Here is a 19,647-nt window from a genome sequence, read left to right as displayed (position 1 = left end):
AATCAGCTTAACCTGAACTACATTTCATATCTCCAGTAAGGGGCTAATAGACTTCATCTACAAAATACATCTGAATGTTATCAGGCCCTGTAGAGAAAAAAAAAAAAAAAAAAAAAGAGGAAGAAGAAATTAATCAATCTGCTTACCATAGACAAATAATTGACCTCTTGCAATGTTTCTGCCTCGAATGTTTTCTGCAGTGCACTCATAAGAGCCTTCATCTTCTTGCTGAACATCTGGGATTTCAAGAACTCCTTTGTTTTTGTCGTGTTTGATTTTCTTTGTCAGTGAGCTTCCATCAGACCTCCTCCAGCTGATATTAGGGACCGGACTAAATAATTATATTTGTTAGAGAAAGAGTGAGCATTTGTTACAGAAGAAAAGATAATGTGAAATCCCTTTGTAGAATCATATTTCAAAAAAAAAATCATTTCAGTTTCTAAGAGTTATTTGCAGAGGTTCATAAGATTGAGTTTTTATAACTCACCCAACCAATTTAGGAGCACAAGCCTAACTGTGGTGTGAAGCCCTCAATGATTGCTTGTAAAGCCAATTTTTATTTTCCCCACAGTAACTGTGAGAGTTCAGTGAAGGGACAATTCTAGAGGCCCAAAAAAACACCACAGAAACACAGAATAATTGACTTGTTTTGGAGAAAACAAATTCCCTCTGGCAATAGAGGTATTTTCACTCCTCAAAATAGGAAACATCGCACAAGAATTCAAAGAAGCTAAAAAGAACAATAAATCTAGGTATAAAAAATGGGATCTGAAGTAGAGGAGGGCAGGAAGACAGCTGAGCAAGGAAGTGGAAAGCACGAGAGGCTGAAAGGAGATAGAGACTAAAGAGAATATTTCTTGTTTCATGTTTTCCATTTTCATTTACATTTAGATCAATGTATTCTATATGATAAAGACAGCCAGGTGTAAAGAAGGCTACAAATAATTCTTGGATTCCTGGTAATACCATAGACCATACAAGCCTTGCTATCATGATCTATTATGTCACCAGATCGCTTTGAAATATTAATAGCGTTGGATTTCACAGTTGCCTTCTGTTACAGCAAACCAAAGTAAGCTGCTTTTTTCTAAGCAAACGAGCAGGGACATTTTGAATGGCTTCTTACAGTGGTTTTGATTAAGACTGCCATCTATTCCATTGGAAGTAACATCAACAACAAACACTTGGTGCTGAACTTTAAAGCATGACATCCATAGAAATCAGAAGCTCACGTTGCCCTCACCTCAGTCCCTAAGGTCTCTGGCCTGCAGCACTGATGTACAAAGCATTTTTAAAGAGACCATAACTGCTCATATTTTGAATTATTTAGGTCCCTGGTTCAAACTCTTTTTTATTGACGAAGGAAATCAAGTCACCAATAAATAATGGAAAAAGTACTTAACGCTGTAAACTCAGGTCTAGCTCCTGTGCTTTGAGACCAGAGCCCTTACCAAATGCAAATTTGCTTAACATTATTCCCTACTAGGAACTCTGAGGGGATTGACTGTCAAACACACTAGCCAGTGTGTTAGAAAGTAGCATCTCCCCCACCAACCTTTGTGTGATATTTTTCATGCAAAATTTCTCTAAACAGAATTTTTTTTAGTCATTTAAAAGAAAATTCTTGTGCAGAACAGGCTGCTGCCATGACCAAGCCAGGAAAACAGCCAGAGGTACTCTGCAGCCTCGTGATGGACTGACAACGACCACTGACAACATGAAGGAGAGCACTGTTGGCTTTAAAGCACTATTGCATATTAAATAATGGGTGAATAGCTGCTGTATAATGGAATCTTGCAGTACTCTAAATGCCAGAAGCATTTAACTGCTTACTTTAAAGGCACCTCTTCTGGATCTCTTTTTTTCCCCCATAATTTTTTTCCAGATTAAAAGAAGCTAATGTTTATGAAAAGCAGAAAAAGCAATTAGACATTCATTTATATCCTGCTATCTGAAAATCCTTCATCCAAATATTTCCTATTCTACGAGTTTATTTTCCATAGCATGACTATGAATGAAGGGAAGCCTGCACTGACACTAAGGCCAGAGGCAGGACTCTGTGAAAAAAGGTGCCTCCGTCAACTTGTCAACTCAAGTTTACCAAAGCTGGCACTGAAAATGTTGTCCTGTTTTCCTTCTCCACACCAGATACTTTTAATGACATCCTTGGGGATGTTTCAAGACAAACTCTCCTCCTCGTCAGCCCCATCCTTCCTAACGAGGCTGCCTCTGATGCCAGCTGCAGCAGGATGACATAGAAAACCGAGTTTGGGCTAGCAACTTGACTGTCTTTAAATGCATAATTGCAATAAATACTTAACTGTACTTTGTTCTTCTGGGAAAGCATGTGCTGAGCGGCCTAGTTTTGTCAGAATAAGGAATACATTTGTCAGGAGAGCAGCCCCTCACCAACCTGAAGCTTCAGCAAGCAGCTGCAGGAGGAGCCATGGCTGGGCCTTTGGTACCATGGGGCTGGAGGAGGTCTGCATTTCTCCGTTGCCTCTGCAGTACCTCCCTCCTCACCTTAAGGTTTCCAGGAGCTGTAATCACTGTTTTGCAAAAGGCAGGGTTTGGGGTGGTTTCACCTTCTTCCAAAGTTAGTATATACTTTATTTAAATATATATATATCAGCACTGGTATTACAGGGTGTTTGAAACCTTTCAAGCTGAGAAAATCTGAATGGCTTTAAAAAGAACTAATGTAGAATTTACTTCAATGATTTTGCCTAGCTTCAGAAATACACCCTTGTGAGCTTCTGCAGGATGATGCATGGAGGTTAGAACTAGATGATATTTTAGGTCTCTTCCAACCCAAGGCATTTTATGATTGTACTTCTCATATCCACTCTATTGAAGGTCATTATCTGACTCCAACACAGACTGGTACTTTTCCATACAGATTTGGGGTGTCTGCTTTTGGTAGTGGTTACTAACAACCACATTAGATGGAGAATTTAATTGCTTGGCGTTAGGAAGCTTTTGAATGTGTACAGAAACAATGAGTGTACTTATTTATTACACTTCACAGGCAAGTCTTGCTTTCACCTGAGTAAATAAGAAAACAGTGCATAAATATGAGAGTGTCTCTGTACATAAATCTATAGTATATTTGAAGTCTTCAGAGCATCCAGGAGTACTGAGCTCAGCTACTAATTTAATTTATACTCTACCATACAGACGGCAGGATCACAAAAGCATACGTTACTAACTTTGAAAGAAAAGGAAATGGAAAATATTTTTTGGTTAGAGACAAGTCTTGTCATACTGAACATCAGATTAATCCCTCCGTAGCATTACACCCTACACCAAGAAGATCATCCCACTCTCCATGTGGCAGAGGCTCAGCAGCCAGCTGATGCATGGCGCCTGGCCACAGCTTTAGCCCTGTGCATCTGAGGGCACTTCACAAAAGCATTAAATCACAAAATGGTTTGGGTTGGAAGGGACCCCAAGGATCATCAAGTTCCAGCCCCCTGCCCCAGGCAAGGCACCAACTGGCTTCAACGATGAAATCTTCAGTTCCAATAATGAAGACAATGCCTTGTTAAACAAATGCTTCTATGTGATTTGACGTATTTCTCCAGAAATAACAAAGAATTCACGTTCTCTGAAACCTGATATCATCTTTCCTTCTCCTGTGGTCACAAGCCATTCACATTAACTCCTGTAATATTGGCTCTTGCAGAGCTGCCTGCTCATCCCTTAAGATACAAATTCTCTGGTATTTGTTCTGTCAGGAATGCAGGCTGAAAGTAGCAAACTTCACTTGTAGTAGAAAAACTGATTTACATGATATATGGTTTTTAGAATTCTGTGCTTGATCCTTCTACAGCCTCTTGCATAAATTCTTAAAGATGTTTTTAAAAGAAGTGAAGCCTGGAGTTGTGATGTCAATTTAGTAAAGATGGTTATTTGGAACCCACTTGTGGCTGCGTTGTATACTTGTACCAACAGCCTCAAGAAAAGCTCAGCTCTGAATATGTAAACGATAGGAAGATGTAGCATCTTCCCTGGAAAGAAAAAAATAAGAGTATTTTGGGTTAAAAGAAATCCTGTTTTGTATTATTCAATATGCTTTCTACAACCTCTACCAATGCTACCAATGACCCATTTGCAAGGATTCTGAACAAATTATCTCCTTATTTTAACAAATTAAATGCGGGCACAATTTAATAACTGTGCACACCCAACACTGAAACTGTTTCTATTAGTACATGAGAAAAAAAGTTACTTGAGAAGAAATCTATAGAAAAGCACAGTAAGTCAGTTGAGCTAATCTGTGAGCAACTCCTTCCACGGCACTCAGTCCACTCAGACAGTGAGCCATAATTTAGATATATGGCATGATTAATATAGCTTGATCCAAAACACGACTTTTAATACTGGCATAGTATTAAACACTGTCAACATAATGAATCTTATTGCAGAACACAAAGTCTCATCTCTTCTAATAAATTGCCACAGGCTGCAGCATCTGAGATGGTCACATTAGTATTTCATATTTCAGTTTCCCCTCTTCAAAGAATTAAGCTATAATATGCATTTGTGTTCTGTTTGAATTCTCCATGCCAATCACCACAGAGATGCATGCTACTCTCACTCCTTTTGTGCAGCCACATAGCATCACACTGAGGAATAACTTACTTCTCAAAAGCTGCTATTCCTGGTGCTCTGTACTACAAGAGCTTGCCCAAGCATTTTGTCCATTTGAGATCCATTCCTCCAAGCTGTCTCTCCAGGAATAAATAGCATCTCTTTGGCCTCCCTATATTTATTGTCATCAAACAGGCAAGGGCTGTGTGACATCCACGTTTCCATGCAAAATGCATGAACAGAGCATTGCAACAGATTGCAATGGGGAGGACCACAAATGCTTTGTGCCAGTGGGGTGCAGTAAGTGTTGATCTCCCCATAGGAACCTTAAAAGGTGCATGGAATGCACTACCTCTAGGCATCCCATGGTCTGGTTGCGCTTAGTTGGTTGATTTGGAGCTCCCTCAGATAAAAAGGGCATAAAACTCAGCCTTCAGTCTGGCCTCCTCTACTTGTGTTTTAAATGCAGAAGTGCTTTTTACGCAACATCCAAGAGGTATGATTTGCTGTTTCGTATAGAAAAGAGATGCTATTTCTCTAAATACCGTGAAAATACTTTCATTTAAGACTTTTGGAGACCAAAACCGCAGCAGGTTGCCTATAATCTGCCTTAGATGTGAAAGATTTCTGTTATTCAAAGTGCGAGGCGGCAGCAGCTGACAGCTTTGTCTGAACCAGTGGACTAACAGTATGAATATAGAAAATTATGGATAATGGGAAAGCAGTTCTGAAATCCAAGAGAGATAATAACCGTTAGAGCTTGTGGCAGATCAGAGGTATAGTTCAACAAATGCTGAGCTGAATTGATTTTAACATAAACAGACAATAGTAGAGGCTAGAGTTTTGGTGGAATTGAGGCATGTAAAGGTGCAGATGACCGCATCACTGCACTTGTGAGTGCCTGACTACAATTGCAAACAGCTGGAGGTAGGAAGCTTAGAGATTGAACACCACCACTAATTACCTACATACCTGTAAAAAGCTGGCCTCACTAATGAGTTAAGAGTATTTCACCTGTAATCTGTTTTTCTTGCTTTATTCACATACAAATTTCAGCTCCGAAATAATGCTTTTTCCCCCACTGACTGAAAATGTACTTCAAAGCTCTGTTCAGAGAAAATACTCAGATGAAAAACTGGAGACATCTAACCTGCTACGAAAGGCTGGAAAGGAGAAATTCTGCAGCACTGTAGCAAGAGCCTTTCCTTACATACAGCAGGTGTGGTGCACCTACACAGACAGGAGGTGATGTGTTGGCTGATACTTCATTATCCATATCCTTGCAGAACACATTGCCCCATACTTATAACTTTGTTAAAACAGCAAAGCTAACATGACCTGTCTTTATCCCTTCATTGGGAAGGCTCTGTTTCGTATGTATTATTTTCTGGTTTTGAAATGCTTTTGTGTAGTCAATATACCACTGCTAAATGCTTCCCGTGCAACAGATGGAAATCTACAGTGACAACTTGTGGTGTAAAGCCTGCACTGACTCACACTGAATTAAAGAGGTATTTAAAGAGAAGTAGCTTGATTGTTTGGAAAGGAAAACCAGATTTAGCAGGAACGTTCCAGTCTGGGACTTGTTTAGGGCCAAGAAATTCATATGCTTTTGAATATGACTGCAGAAATATTTTTTGTCCAACTAACTCGGGGGCTAATTTTCATTTCTATAAAATCTGTATCTTGCCTTATCTGTAAGGCAAGGCCATATCTCATCTTACTAGCTTTATTTGCTTTATTTTTCTACTTCTCAGCATAGGTTCCACAGGAACTTTTGATTAATTTGCATTGCTTGCAAGCTAGGCTTTTAACCTCTGGAAAAGCTCTAAACACTTTAAAAGCCTTAAAAAGGATTGTCAAATAAAACTTAAGCTAGAGGTCGACAATTTAAGGTTATTTTAGCTCTTCCATGGAAAAAGGGACACACTGGAAAGGCAAGTTAAACATTCAGTTAACCATCTGCTCTCAGAATATAGAGCATCTCTTTTCATTTGAACACTCTACTGCTTCTGCAAAGGAGAACAGCCACGTGAGGAGCTCAGGCACAATGCATGCTGGATTGTAGCTTCCCAGGGCTCCTCAGCATCTCTTTGGAGAAAAGGGTGATGAGAGCCATGTGGGACCCATTCCAGAAAGTCTTGGGAACACATTGCACAGAAACAAACCAAGATAAGGTTAAAAAAAAGATTTACATTTTCATGTTCTGACAAAAAATTTGCTACACCACTTACAAAGGAACAATTTCTCCCTGTACAACTATGTTAGAAACCACAGTAAATAAGAAATAGGAATCTTACTTTCCAAGGGCAAAACATTCCAGTTTAACAGACGAGCCCTTTGCTGCGTATGTTGTTTCTGGAAAACGTGCTTCAATCTTTGGTTCATACTCTCCCATCACACCTGTTGAACATCAAAACAGCTAGCACTCCAGTTGAGCTTCAGACCTGTCTAGCACAACAGAATTTCAGTGTAAAAGAAAGGATGGCGTTAATAGTGTTAGAGCCTTATGCTCCACCCATGGACATCCACATGTGATGTCTGAAGACTAGTTTTGATTGTCTGGGTGAAATCCAAACCTATGCTGAAAAGCTTAATGTGAAGTGTGCAAATTCTTTACATGTGAATGGTGAAGAATGTGCAAGTGCAGTATCTACGTGCATTAGAATTTTAGGGAGAATTCAATCTCGTTAGCTGCTAATAAGCGATGGCTATGACATTTGTCACTAAGTTGCCACTTCTAAGGACACCAGGTAGTTTTGAACACAATAGAAAATTAAGGGGTTCCATGTCCTAACTAATTACAAAACACTTAAAGCATCTTAGAAATAACCAGATGTGAACTCTGGGCTTAAGAAAGGCTGATGTAATTGGATATAGTAATCACATCCCCAAATCTCATCAAGTATCTGATAAACCAGATAATCCAGTATCAGTTTAAGGGCATTTGACCTTGCAGCAGGTTTGGGATTGCTTTAGAAAAACTGAATTTTTTGCTGAAACTCTTAAAAAAAAAAAAAAAAAAAAACACATTAATCTTTCAGTACAACTCATTGAATCAGGAATGATGAAAATCAGTCTCCCTCAGCAGAGCCTTAGCCCAGATCTCACACAGAAAAATGAATTGGTTCTTATTTTGCATTGAACAGGAGCCCAGCTAATGCTCCATGTGCTATTTTGTACAGTTCCCTTGAGACTGCCTGCTTAGGACTCAATCCAGAGGCTACCAAAGAGAATAGGAGAAGATTAAGAGACTGATGAGACCGAGAAAAGGAATAAAGCACGATGATGAGAAGGAAGAAAATAGGCATAAAAGATCTAAAGCATTTACATGCGGTACCAAATTATTAACTTTCGATTTTGGGAATTATAACTTCATTTAGCATGATCAGATGGAATGTTATAGAGCAGCATAGTCTCTCAGTGAGAGTATTATGCAATAATGCACAGTTGAGTTTTATTTATACCAGAAATATAACACTGTACTGACTTTGGTAACAACTCGTCACTGCAGCTTTGCAAGCAGCACAAATACACTGAAATGTAGGTGAGCAAACTTACAAAACCAACTTTGAGTAGAGATCTCCCAGGTATGCACTTCTCCATGCAAACATTTATTTAGAGGCATGGCTGGAAAGGTATTTGTATATCTGTGCAGGTGAGTCTCTCACCTCAGGAACTCACTCAGAACAGCTTTCTAGATCTGATGGTTGAGCTATACCTCATACTGAGTGTGCCAAGAGAGCTTACCATCACTGCGCAGGGTGAGGGGAGTGGGTGGCCCCTGAACACTCTGCCCAGCCTTGGAGTTGGTCACCACACAGGTGTAATTGCCCACATCCCATGGCTCTACTTTGGCAATGTACAGATTCCCCGTTTCTTGTGAAACAAAACGCCGTCTGTCCTCCTGAACGTATAAGGTGTTATTGTTGAAGGTCCATGCAAAAGACAAGCCTAGAAAAGAGCAACATACATCATGCATACTCAGATTTGCTTGCTTCTTCTTAATGCTTTTGCTGGTTGAAAGAATGAGCCAGTTACAGGGCAGACCACTGGGGATGCACAAATTAGCACAGGCAGGATAAATACTGCTTCAGTTCTAACTTACTTCAAGCCACTTGAGAAGGTCACAGAAGTTTCTGTCCCTTGCTGCTTTTTATTTTCCTGTTTCAGCCTATTTTTAGGTAGAAATGGCAGTGCTGCAATGCCATGAGAAAGCTGGCTTAGTAAATAATTCCTATCTATTGCAACTTGCCTCTCAATACTGAGAGCCAATTGCTGATCATGCAGCACTACTGCTCCTTTCTCCACTCCACACATGGAGAAAGGAAACAGGTAACAAGACATCATTAGATTTTCATTGAGGGAAAGAACTCTGCTGCATCCAAACATCTGGGAGATTAATATCTACACATCACTCCTTCTCTGCTTTTTTCTTTATCTTCCATACTTGCAACTGCTCCATACTTCTTGTTCTGTTCTGACTTCCTAACCCTATTCTGCTGCCTTCTTCCATAGCATTTCACACTGTAAAAAGGTACATCCATAGCCTAGCCACTTTAAAACTAATTTATTTGACCAGCAGGACAGAGCTCTATGAGCTTGCCATCCAAAGACCCTGTTACCCCAACCCCGTGTTTCCATCAATGCCAGAAGTTTCCTGCCCACTCCATGTCCAATACTGGGCTGCAGTATTCAGCTCTGCAGTGGCAGCAGCAGGACAGAAATTCTGTCATTAACAAGGCCCAGTAAATCAGAACTTCCAAAATGTACCAGTTTAGCTCCCTTTAATTAAATGTATAATTCATAAGCTAACAGTGCTCTGCCAACAGCTTCATTTTTGCACATTTCCCCCATCAAATATAGCATTTCAAAAAGATTATTTACATTTCCTTCCCCTCCCTCGGTTGCAGCATAGGTACAGGATGATAATAAGTCTGCAAACTCCAGTAGTTTTGTGGAGTTTTATGTTATCATCTTCTAACATTTTAGAACTCTCATTAGAAATGACACGTCTCCAGGGAGCAATCAATGAAACTTTCTATCCTTGGCTAAATTCTGTAATAGGCTCTGTTTTATTACAGTATCCATTTTTTATTATTATTTTTGACATACGGTAAGCCCAGAAGATGCAACAGGTCCTAAAGCAGTGTAATACTTGTGTGAGCGTGATTGAACAGCATAGCTGGACATCCATCAGGCTTTCCATAACAACACAAGTAAACCAAAAGTGAGTTAAATATGAAAAATAGGTTTGATGGTTCACTTCCTAGACTCCAGTTCCAGTGCTGGCAGTTACAGGGCTGATGAGAGCCTTGACCCATGGACAAGGCACCATGAAAGACTTCTAGGTCATCCTATAGCACACCATCCAAACCCTGCTGGTGGCTCCTGCACCACCCAGAGGTGCAGCAAGCTTCTCCATGCTCAACAGGGTATACAAACCTTAATGAAAACCTATTAAAAAGTAGCTTTATGCTGCACAGAGCTTGTTCAATCTACATTTCAGTAGGTACAACAGCCAGTTCTCATCCTTATGATTTCAGCACAGCACCTGATGATCTTGCAGTCTCCATTACATTCTGTCTGTACTGAACCATTGCCTCATTGCCTATTAATACTCCCATGAACCAGGAATGAGTTCAGGCCTCTTCTTTTCATATTTCAATTCCTCCTCTCCCCAGAACCAGGCATATAAACATTGCCACTCTCCTCACTGCAGGCTTATCATCACCAGCTCCCAGACCTTACTTGCCTAGAGCCTAATTCAGATCCATTAAACTCTGTAGAAGCTCTAATTTTAATTGACTTCAGTGGGAGCTGAATGAAATCCCAAGAAAAAGATCCAAACTTCATAGATCAAACTTTTTTCCCCTTCTAAAGCATAGCCCCAGCAGGATACTCCCTCACACAGCATCTTTTCACAGAAAGCTATGATAAGCAAAAAAATATTAATAGATTTAATAGACCAGAAAATGTAATATTACATTAAAGAAGGAGTTACTTTTACTTAAATGTTTCCATTTTGGGTCACTTGGAACAGATCTGATTTGTGCTCCTTTCTTTTTCCTCATTTAATGGCTCTGGTACAAGGCCCATGCCATCACTTTTGGGTTACACTCATTTACATGAGTAAATCAGCAGCTGGGAAGGCTCTGGTGAAAGTAATGGCGAACAGAAGGTAGCAGAGACATAGAAGGGAAATTATGTAAGGAAAAAAAAAATAGTAACCTGCTAATGAAGTCTAGCTAAAATAGACTTGAAAATTGCTGCCACCAGCTATTTTAGTGAGGAAAAAAAAAGTTACCTTTCTAAAGTTTATTTTGCTTTCCATTTAGCCATAGAATTTCTGAAAATAAGAGCTGCTGGGTTCACATCCCCAACACAAATCCAGAGCTGTTGAATTTCAGAGGCTGCTATGAAAAGGCTTCAGTAAGAGTCTTACACAAGCCTTCGCCATTATCAGCACCAATTATTTTTTTGTACCCAATTCATTTTCCCCTTGCACAGAGCCTTGTATATCTGTCACTTTCCCTCTAGGTTGACTACTTATATGATGTTGAAAACAAATCAACATGCTTCAAAGTAAGGGAGCAGAAGGCTTTCTGCCAGAGACCAATTAGTCCACTTTTTCTTAATTCTCTTTTCACTGTGGTTAACCTGTGATGCTTTAGAAAAGTAAACTATGTGAATGTACAGAAAGGAGAAAAAAGGCCAGGGAAGAGACATCTTCTGGAGGTCCCTGCATACGGTTAGCTCCTTCCACAGTCTATGAGGTTGATTCCTCCACTTCACAAAAACCAGGAAATCCCAGGACCTTGCAACTAACTAGTCCTTTCCTCATGTGCAAAGACTGCATAGATAAACACCCACCTGTGCCCCAAGGGGCAATGGTTTTAAACTGAGACAGGGAAGGTTTAGGTTGGATATTAGGAGGAAGTTTTCCATCCAGAGGGTGGTGAGACACTGGAACAGGTTGCCCAAGGAGGCTGTGGATGCCCCATCCCTGCAGGCATTCAAGGCCAGTCTGGATGTGGCTCTGGGCAGCCTGGTCTGCTGGTTTGCGACCTGCACGTAGCAGGGGGTTGGAACTGTGGTCCTTTTCAACCCAGGCCATTCTATGAAAGTTAGCCAATATGACATCATTCATCCTTTATCTATCTATAAAAGCATCTTTAGAAATGCCTTTTGCTATCCTGAAGTGAATACATGACTTCCAAAACATGGAACATGCGTTAGATGATGCCAACAGGGATACACTATTTCTCCTGGTTTTCGCTGCATCCTGGAATTGCTTGTGCCAAAAATCAACAAATGTTTCCCTAAGCACTCTGTCACCATGTGCAGAAAGAAACAAGCTGAAGCAGGTTTGGGCAGTCTCTGTTCAGTAGCGCTTTAGGTAAGGGCCAAAACAGCAGAAGTTGATCACAGCTTTTGTTTTAATTTCTGAAGGAAATCACATACAGTAATGTCAGACTTGTTCTAAAGTCAGAAAAAATGAGTATGATCTCCTCCTGGGTTGGAAAAGAACTCTGCTAACCTTATGACAGCCTTATGCCCAGAAATGACTCCACTTCCTACAAATAATGTCAGAATACAACATTCATAGCACTGTACAAGTCGGAGTTTTTCTGAACTAAATCCTGCAACAGAAGAGAGAATAAAGTAAAATTTATATCATTTCTATCCTCAGCTTTTTAATTTAACACTTGTGTTGGTCTCACAGACAAGCTTAGAAAACATCAATCACCTTCATGTAATTAATTTCTTAATTCTGCCCAGTTACTGCCTAATAAATACCGCACTACAGCTCCTTTTTCTCTTGTGCAGCTGATTGGACTTAACCCAAATTAACATGTTTGAGCTCTGAACACTGGAAAATGATATTTGCTCTCTAAAGTAATCCTGGTGCCATTATTGACTCTGTGGGAAGAAGGTGCCTTGAGTGCACAGAACTGCATTTACTTCAAAGAGGCCGTGTGGCAGCGAAGGGATAATTACAGCAACATAGACTTCATTATGCACACACCAGCTCACAGGCTTTTTTATTAGTGCTGCAACCCTAATTGTTCGGATCTTTATCCAAGACAGGTGACTGTGCAGGGTTTCTCTCACTCCTCACCCAGACCCCAAGCAGTGAGCCCAGCTCAGCTGCCAGCACCAGGAGGGAGCACTGCCAGCTCAGGGCACAGCTGGGAAGGGGGGCAGCTGATAACCATCTCTGATTTATCAGTCTGGGGAATATAACATTTCAGAGCTCTCCTCCTCAGCCCGAGCAAATTCAGATCAATATTGCTGGTTCTGCAGGAGGAGAGCACAGGATGGTCTCAGGGAAGGATTAAAGATTCATAGGAGAGCTCAGAAACAGGAGCAGAGGGAAAGCTGCTCTAAAGCAGTGATTAAGGCACTCAGCTTTGTAAAGGGAGATACACATCAATCCATCACTTGGAAATTATGCATGTTATCAGATGGTTGTTTAATACAAAATGCAGAAACAACATGAGGAAGCAGTCAAAGAGCCTTTTACACAGAAAAGCACTGCTCATCTCATCTCCACATACCCACTCCTCTGTCCCCTATGCCCTTCTGCCAGCTGAGGACTCAATATTTGTCTCTACTGAGCAGGCTTCAGAGCTCTCACTTCTTTAAGAGCCTTTTTGGTTTTTTTAATCCAGCTCTGCTGTTGTTACAGCAGTACAGAAAAAGCCCACTGAGTCAGCATCCCAGCTTTGAGCCCCAGCAGCCCTCGTGCATGAGTAAATGCAAATGCACAAGTGATCCTGCTGCTTCTAACAAGATTAGCAACTTTCTTAAGGCTCTGCAGGGATCCAGCTTGGAGGAAACAAGCCTTATATCACACTTCACCTCTAACAAAATAAACGAAGAAACAGCCCAGCCCATAGTTCTGTGTCAAGTATTACCACTCAGGGAACAACTCCTTAATCACAGGCAGGTCAGGCTCACACTCAGCTACAGAACTAAAAAGTTCTTCAGGCTTTCTTCCTCCCTCATAGATGGTTTTCAATACTTAACTCTATACAGGATGTTTCTCTCTTTCTTGTAATAAAGAAACAGCATATGTTGATGATACAGAAAAAAAGAATTGCTGACCTAAAGAACTTTAGCTGTAGAATAGATGCGCCCCAAAGAGAGAAATACAGCTTGCCTCCCCACCCTTACACCCTAGAGCCTCGCTAACAAGCAGAGAAGGGTCAGATGCTGAACTTTATAAGGTGTGTTAATGAGCATCATAAATAACAACAGCTGAGGCTGAAGAGCAGCAGGTGCATAAATAGGCAAGAGGGGGAGGTGTGCAGGAAGTAAGAGCTGGGGTGTGTAATTGTTGTTTAAATTACTGTTCTATTTATTTTAGTCTGTTGGTCAACAGATCCTACCTCTAGCTTAAACCTGGTGACAGAGGTTTATGGACAGGGTGCTGGGTTTTTTTTCATGCAATTAACCTGAAGTAAGCTCACTTACTACTGACATACTCATTCTTGCTTTGCTAAATCATAATTTTACCTATCAGCAGGAAGAAGACATACAGCTTACTGGCTCATGGACGGATGTATTGTCTTTGTCCCACTGATACATTTCAGGAACTCTTTGAAGCTTTCTCTGCCCTTAAGGGCCACATTTCACTTCATCTCCTCGATTACATACCTCTTTCATACAGCTGCAAGCACTAAGTGAACTGATGTTTCCTTTCCGTCCAAGACTTGTGGGTTTTAAATTGACTGATGGGTTTCTCTACTACTTTGATATACTGCATCCTCCTTATAGATCACAGTTTACCTTCTTCTTATGGGAACAGCTATTTCTTAAGAAGGATTGAGAAAACAGTACTGAGAGCAGGACGTTGGTGCTGGCTCACAGCATGCTCCTCCTTTGGGTGTGTGGTTATGTGAGTGCTATAAGAACTGCTGATTCCCTCAATCCAGTAACCGTACTGTTGATGATTTACACCTCTTTAATGTGCATCTATTTTTCCAGGACAAGATTTCTAATCATCTTCAGCTGGTTATGTGAGAAAACCATAGTCATTGCTCTGAACCTCACAAGACAAGCAGTTACAATGTGAGTTCTAGCACCTCCAAAATAGGATTTGAAAATGCAGGTGGCTCAGAACTTGCAAAAGTCAGTGCTGGGAAAAAGAAAAAAAAAAATCTCAAAAAATAGCTCTCAAGAGCTTCTTGCTTCTATCAGATGCAAAAAGTGGGGTTAATGAGAAATGGTACTGCTCCAACAATAGTCCACATACATGCTCAAGCCTTTGTATTGCACCAAAAACACTCATGTTGGAGGTGGATTGTAGCTATATAGAAGGGGGTGCAAATAACATGTCCCTTGTTTAAGGATAGCTTACATTAAAGAAATCAGAAACATTACAGTGAAAGGCACTGTTAGCTCACTGCACATCCCCAGAACTCTACCTTGTCCAGAGCAATAGCAGCAGTGGTAACAGAACAGCCCAAATCCATTCTTTGGGCTGCACCCGACTCAGAGCTACTCCACGTACCTCCGTGATGTGGTGGAGGACCACAGAGCAGAACCACTCCTTGTCCTTCTCTGACTGACACTGTGCTTCTTGTTTTCATTTCAAAATTCTCAAGATCTGAAGAGAGAAGGAGAAAACAAAACTGTGTTATAGTCAGATTTACTCCGAGTTACATTCCAAAACATGCAGTGCTTATAGATAACTCAAGAATATATATTTCAGTGGTATAAAATCTCACTATGTGAACTGAAGCACTGTATGGACAAATAGCTCATCCATCCACCTACCTTCATCCTTCAGAAACCATAAAATAATTATTTATGAAGCACTTAAACCTTAACAAGTGATTTCTACATTAATTACAATTCCACTTTGTAAAGCTAGTGTATTCTGAGTTTTTCTAGTGACATCAAAATTTGTCTTAATCTGCACAATAAGAAAAAAATGTTTTGGGTTTCTTTTTTTATATCAATTAAACACAGGTGTGTGTTTCTATAAGTATAAATGATAATTAAACCTCATCAGAACTCCCCTAGAGTGTGTGTTTAAGTGATAAAAGTATGCCATATTTTCAATGAGCACATTCTTTCCTAAAACTGTCTGTGCTAAGTGGGCATGTTTTTAATTGACTTGAATGAACCTCAGCAGTGGTTTCAAAGGGGAGGATAAGAACACTTGCAATGAGGAAAAAAAAAAATAGAAATCACACGATGCCCCAGAGAAGTTGGTGCAAAAACACTGATGCCTGGACTCCCATGGGTGATTTTCATGTCTGCTTATCAATTTTTAAATTATTTTTACTAATCTAATACAGTATTTTCCACTTTCTCCCATTTCACTAAAGTGTGGAAGTCTCTCAGTCTCATTCTTTTTAAAAGAACAGTTCAGTTTCAGGACATGATGTAACAGATGTTCTTTAAAAACAGATTACTTTTTGATCCAGTTCTCACCCTGATGAGCTGACTTACTACTTTTGTCAGAGCACTTCAAAATGTTTTAATAAAATAAACAGCAGCAGCTTCCCCTTAAATCTTAAGTCAATGTGGTGTGCTGCAGGTTCTTGTTTCAAACAATTGTTCCATTTTTCATCAGCTGAACAACTACCTGATCCGGAGTTCAATAGAAACAGTTCTCATTGGTCAAAGCCATCATGATTACTACCTGTACAGCCTCAGCTATTTATGTCAATACATCAATTCTCTCCCTTAGCTGAACCTTAGAGTAAATTTTTCTTTTTCTCCTCTTCATCTCCTATATATTTGTCTCCTATGAAGACATTGTCTACTTGGAGGTGACTGAATTGAATTAGGCAGTGGTGGCACCTCCTCACAGTCATAGCTACAAGAGATGGTACCTGCCAATACACAGGAAAGTGTTCTAAACTCTGATGTTCTTTTAATTGCCTGCCAGCTAGACTCGCCTTGCAGTCCAGAGGGACACCAAAAAAGAGAGAGATGAATGGAGTGAAACTATAAACATTTTTCTGCCTCTCTTTAATACTAATTGGGAAAGAAAACAATAGCATGCCTTCATAAGAGTTTTGATTTGTATCTAAAATATGCTTATCCAACCTCTGAATGTGTGGATTGATTTATTTACCTGTTCTGAAAATTCACTCTGAGAAAACTGATCGTATTTTTTTTTCCCTTTTCTTTCCTGTGGGTTAAATAATTTCTGAGAAGGAAAAGACCGGAACAAATATTGGTCCCTGGACCTGATGGGAACTGCCCAAGGCATGTGTGCTGTGGGAAGAGAAGTCAGCTCCGTATGTGTTATAGGAGTTAGGAAAAAGATGGGGAAAAGTCAGAACATTCAGATGCTAGCAGCGAAAACAGTTGCATCTCCCACTCCTATCACATTCCTTTCCTTGATTTGCTAATGTAACACGTTGTGCAGTTCCTACAGAAAAACAGATTAAAAATAATTGCAAATCTCTGCACTCGTATGACAAATATACGTAGCACAACCAGTGGTGTTCATTACGGTTAATCAGATCTACCTTTCTGCTGAGAACAAGATTTTACTGGGAAAGAAAGAATGAAAAAGGAAGTCTGGTGCTGCAGTTAACAAAAGGTTTTCATGACAGTTCAGAATTAACTATGGGATACTTTAGTCTGAAACTGGCATAGTTTCTGGAAAGTAATAAATTGCTAGTAGCAATTCTTAGTTTAATGACACAATATGTCAAGGTATCATTTTACCCATTTAAGAAACTGTCACCTGTCTGTGTTCACCCATTAAGATAATGGCAAGTATTCCTGTTTAAGCATTGAAACAGTAGAAGTACTAGATTGCTCACAGGCTGTCTTACTTTATAATTAGCAGGACTAATTCAGATTACATGTGGTGAAAAATTTGACTTTGTCTTTTTAATCTCCGAAGCACCCAATTCTGCATGCAGGAGCACTACCACTTCCATTGCATGCTTATACTTTGGTTATACACAGCAGCCCATCTTTTCCTGCTGCTGCAGAGATTTTTGTCCTCTTATGGTCAATAGTGAATGGCAGGTATAAAAAAATGCTATGGGGACACACTAGTGATCATTTAATCTACTCATCATGTCTATCACAGGTTTGAGTACACATATATCCATCCAAACAGATAATTATCTAACTTATTAGACTCCTAGAGACAGAAATTTCCTTTAGATGATCCATTCCAGTGCTTGGCTCTGGACTTATCACACTGCAAGCAGCTCTCACTCCCAGACTTGTAATAAATCTAAACAGAAATGATCCTTTTCTTCCTCTACCTCAGGTCATTTTTAGTAGATAATTGTACAAAATAATCAATGTCTGTCTAATAAAGAATCGTTGCATATGAAAAAATCCCCGAAAGAGCAAAACAAACACAAAGAAAAGTAAAAATGACTCATGATAGGAGTCATTCTTCTTTCATTCTTCATCTTTAAGGGACCTTCTTTCCAGGCAGGCTCCATCTCCCATAAAATACTACAACACCTCATTCAGAAAGTTCTCAGTAACGAGTTACAGAATTGTCTGTCTTCAATGTGCAGCCCAGGGTGACAACCAGGAACGAGGCAGACCGTCAGGAAAAACGTTTCCTTTGGCTGGAAGCGGTCTTTTTGCTCAAAAGATTTTTGCATCTATTCTCCCCTCTTTGCGTATATTTGCAATGATTAGTAGCAGCCTAAAGTATGCTAAGCAAAGAAAAGAACTTGAAGATGAATAAAAATGCAATATTTGCATTTGCTCTTGTTATTCTGAATATCTGGCTGCTTCCCAAAACCACCTCTTTGCCCCAAGTGCATGCTTACACCAACAGTGCACAACCACCCCATCCTCCCTGTTACTGTTACCTAGCATAGCTCTATAACGTAACATGACATAACCTAATAAAGCATAATGCTGCTTGTCAAAAAGACTATCAAAAGATAGCTAAGATCAGGTGTTTGGCACACGCTTAGATTGCTAATATGCACTTAGGAATAGTGTGACTATTTAACAGATGGTATACTTGCTAACTTCAGTGTTTCTGCAGAGATCTATAAATAAATTATCACCTAGTTCTTCCATTCTTTGCATTTATCTCACTTTATGAACAATGAGTGTCCTCACTGCTCTATCAGCTACAAGTTTTAACAAACAAAACTTTGTTCAGCACAGCACATGTTGGCAGATTACTATCAGTGTAGCACAATTAATCAGTTGGATGCGATAACGAGGTCATGTAGGCTAAGCAAAATGCTCAGGTGAACAAATGATTCTTCACAGGGAGAGTGGAAATATATGAACTCAGCTGTGTGTGGCAAAGAGTCATCATCTTCAGCTGGGAAGATTTGCAGACCTAAGCAGGAAAGGTACATGCCTGGAGCATGGGAAACATCTGTTATTTTGTGGAAAGTGGATCAGAGAATGACAAGGCTTCCTTTGATAGGAGTGGGAATAGTTGGGGTGGAGGCATGCAGCTTCTCACCTGGTATGAATGCAGGGGTAGGGAGGAGTAATGGCTGCAGCTTGTTTTGGCTGGTGTAAATCATTAGGACCCCACTGAGGTCAGAGAAACGATGCAGATTTATGCTAGCAGAGGGTATGGCTTGCAAGTTTTCACTGTAGGTACTCAATTACAATAAAACCAGGAAGTGACAGGAACACTGCTTATAGGTAAGGCTGACCATCACCATAGCTCTAGTGAGCACTAAGCTGCAATGAGAGGCCAAGCGCCTGCACAAGTATGATGTGGTGCTTCCCTCAAGTGAAGGATGAAAATCTGCAGAGACTGCCAGGAGTTAGTGCAACAGATAAACAGAAATATTTCCTGCTCAAGTACTTCTGTTAGTAGGTGAACTGTTAGGATCAGCCACACCTGGAAAACGTGGATTTTCTTTATTCACCTTAAAACCCAGCACTGACAAACACTGAGCTAATTGCTGCTTAGGCAGTGAAAAGATCGCTCTTCTAATTTCTCCCAAACTATTATTCGCTATATCAACCAGAAAGATCAGTGCAGTGGAATGGCAATACAGGTGGGGTAACAATTAAAGGACTACTGTGATGGAAAGGTGTTACAAAGGAGAAGCGCTCACCTGTCTC

General features: G+C 40.1%; 1 protein-coding gene across 1 annotated transcript in view; it reads right to left on the bottom strand.

Annotated features, from left to right (window-relative positions):
* CNTN6 (contactin 6) overlaps positions 1-19,647 on the bottom strand; it is a gene marked incomplete at both ends in the record, with an annotated part of 101,272 nt that overhangs the window by 42,425 nt on the left and 39,200 nt on the right. Inside the window, 4 exons of the mRNA XM_079540244.1 lie at positions 147-331; positions 6,894-6,996; positions 8,344-8,547; positions 15,113-15,208. Coding sequence (XP_079396370.1) covers positions 147-331; positions 6,894-6,996; positions 8,344-8,547; positions 15,113-15,208 — 588 coding nt within the window. The remainder of the gene's footprint in view (positions 1-146; positions 332-6,893; positions 6,997-8,343; positions 8,548-15,112; positions 15,209-19,647) is intronic.

Source organism: Tetrao urogallus (assembly GCF_951394365.1).
Source record: "Tetrao urogallus genome assembly, chromosome: 10".
In the NCBI taxonomy this organism is placed as follows: domain Eukaryota; kingdom Metazoa; phylum Chordata; class Aves; order Galliformes; family Phasianidae; genus Tetrao; species Tetrao urogallus.
The sequence above is the reverse complement of the archived record's forward strand: the minus strand, read 5'-3'. Positions and strand labels throughout refer to the sequence as shown.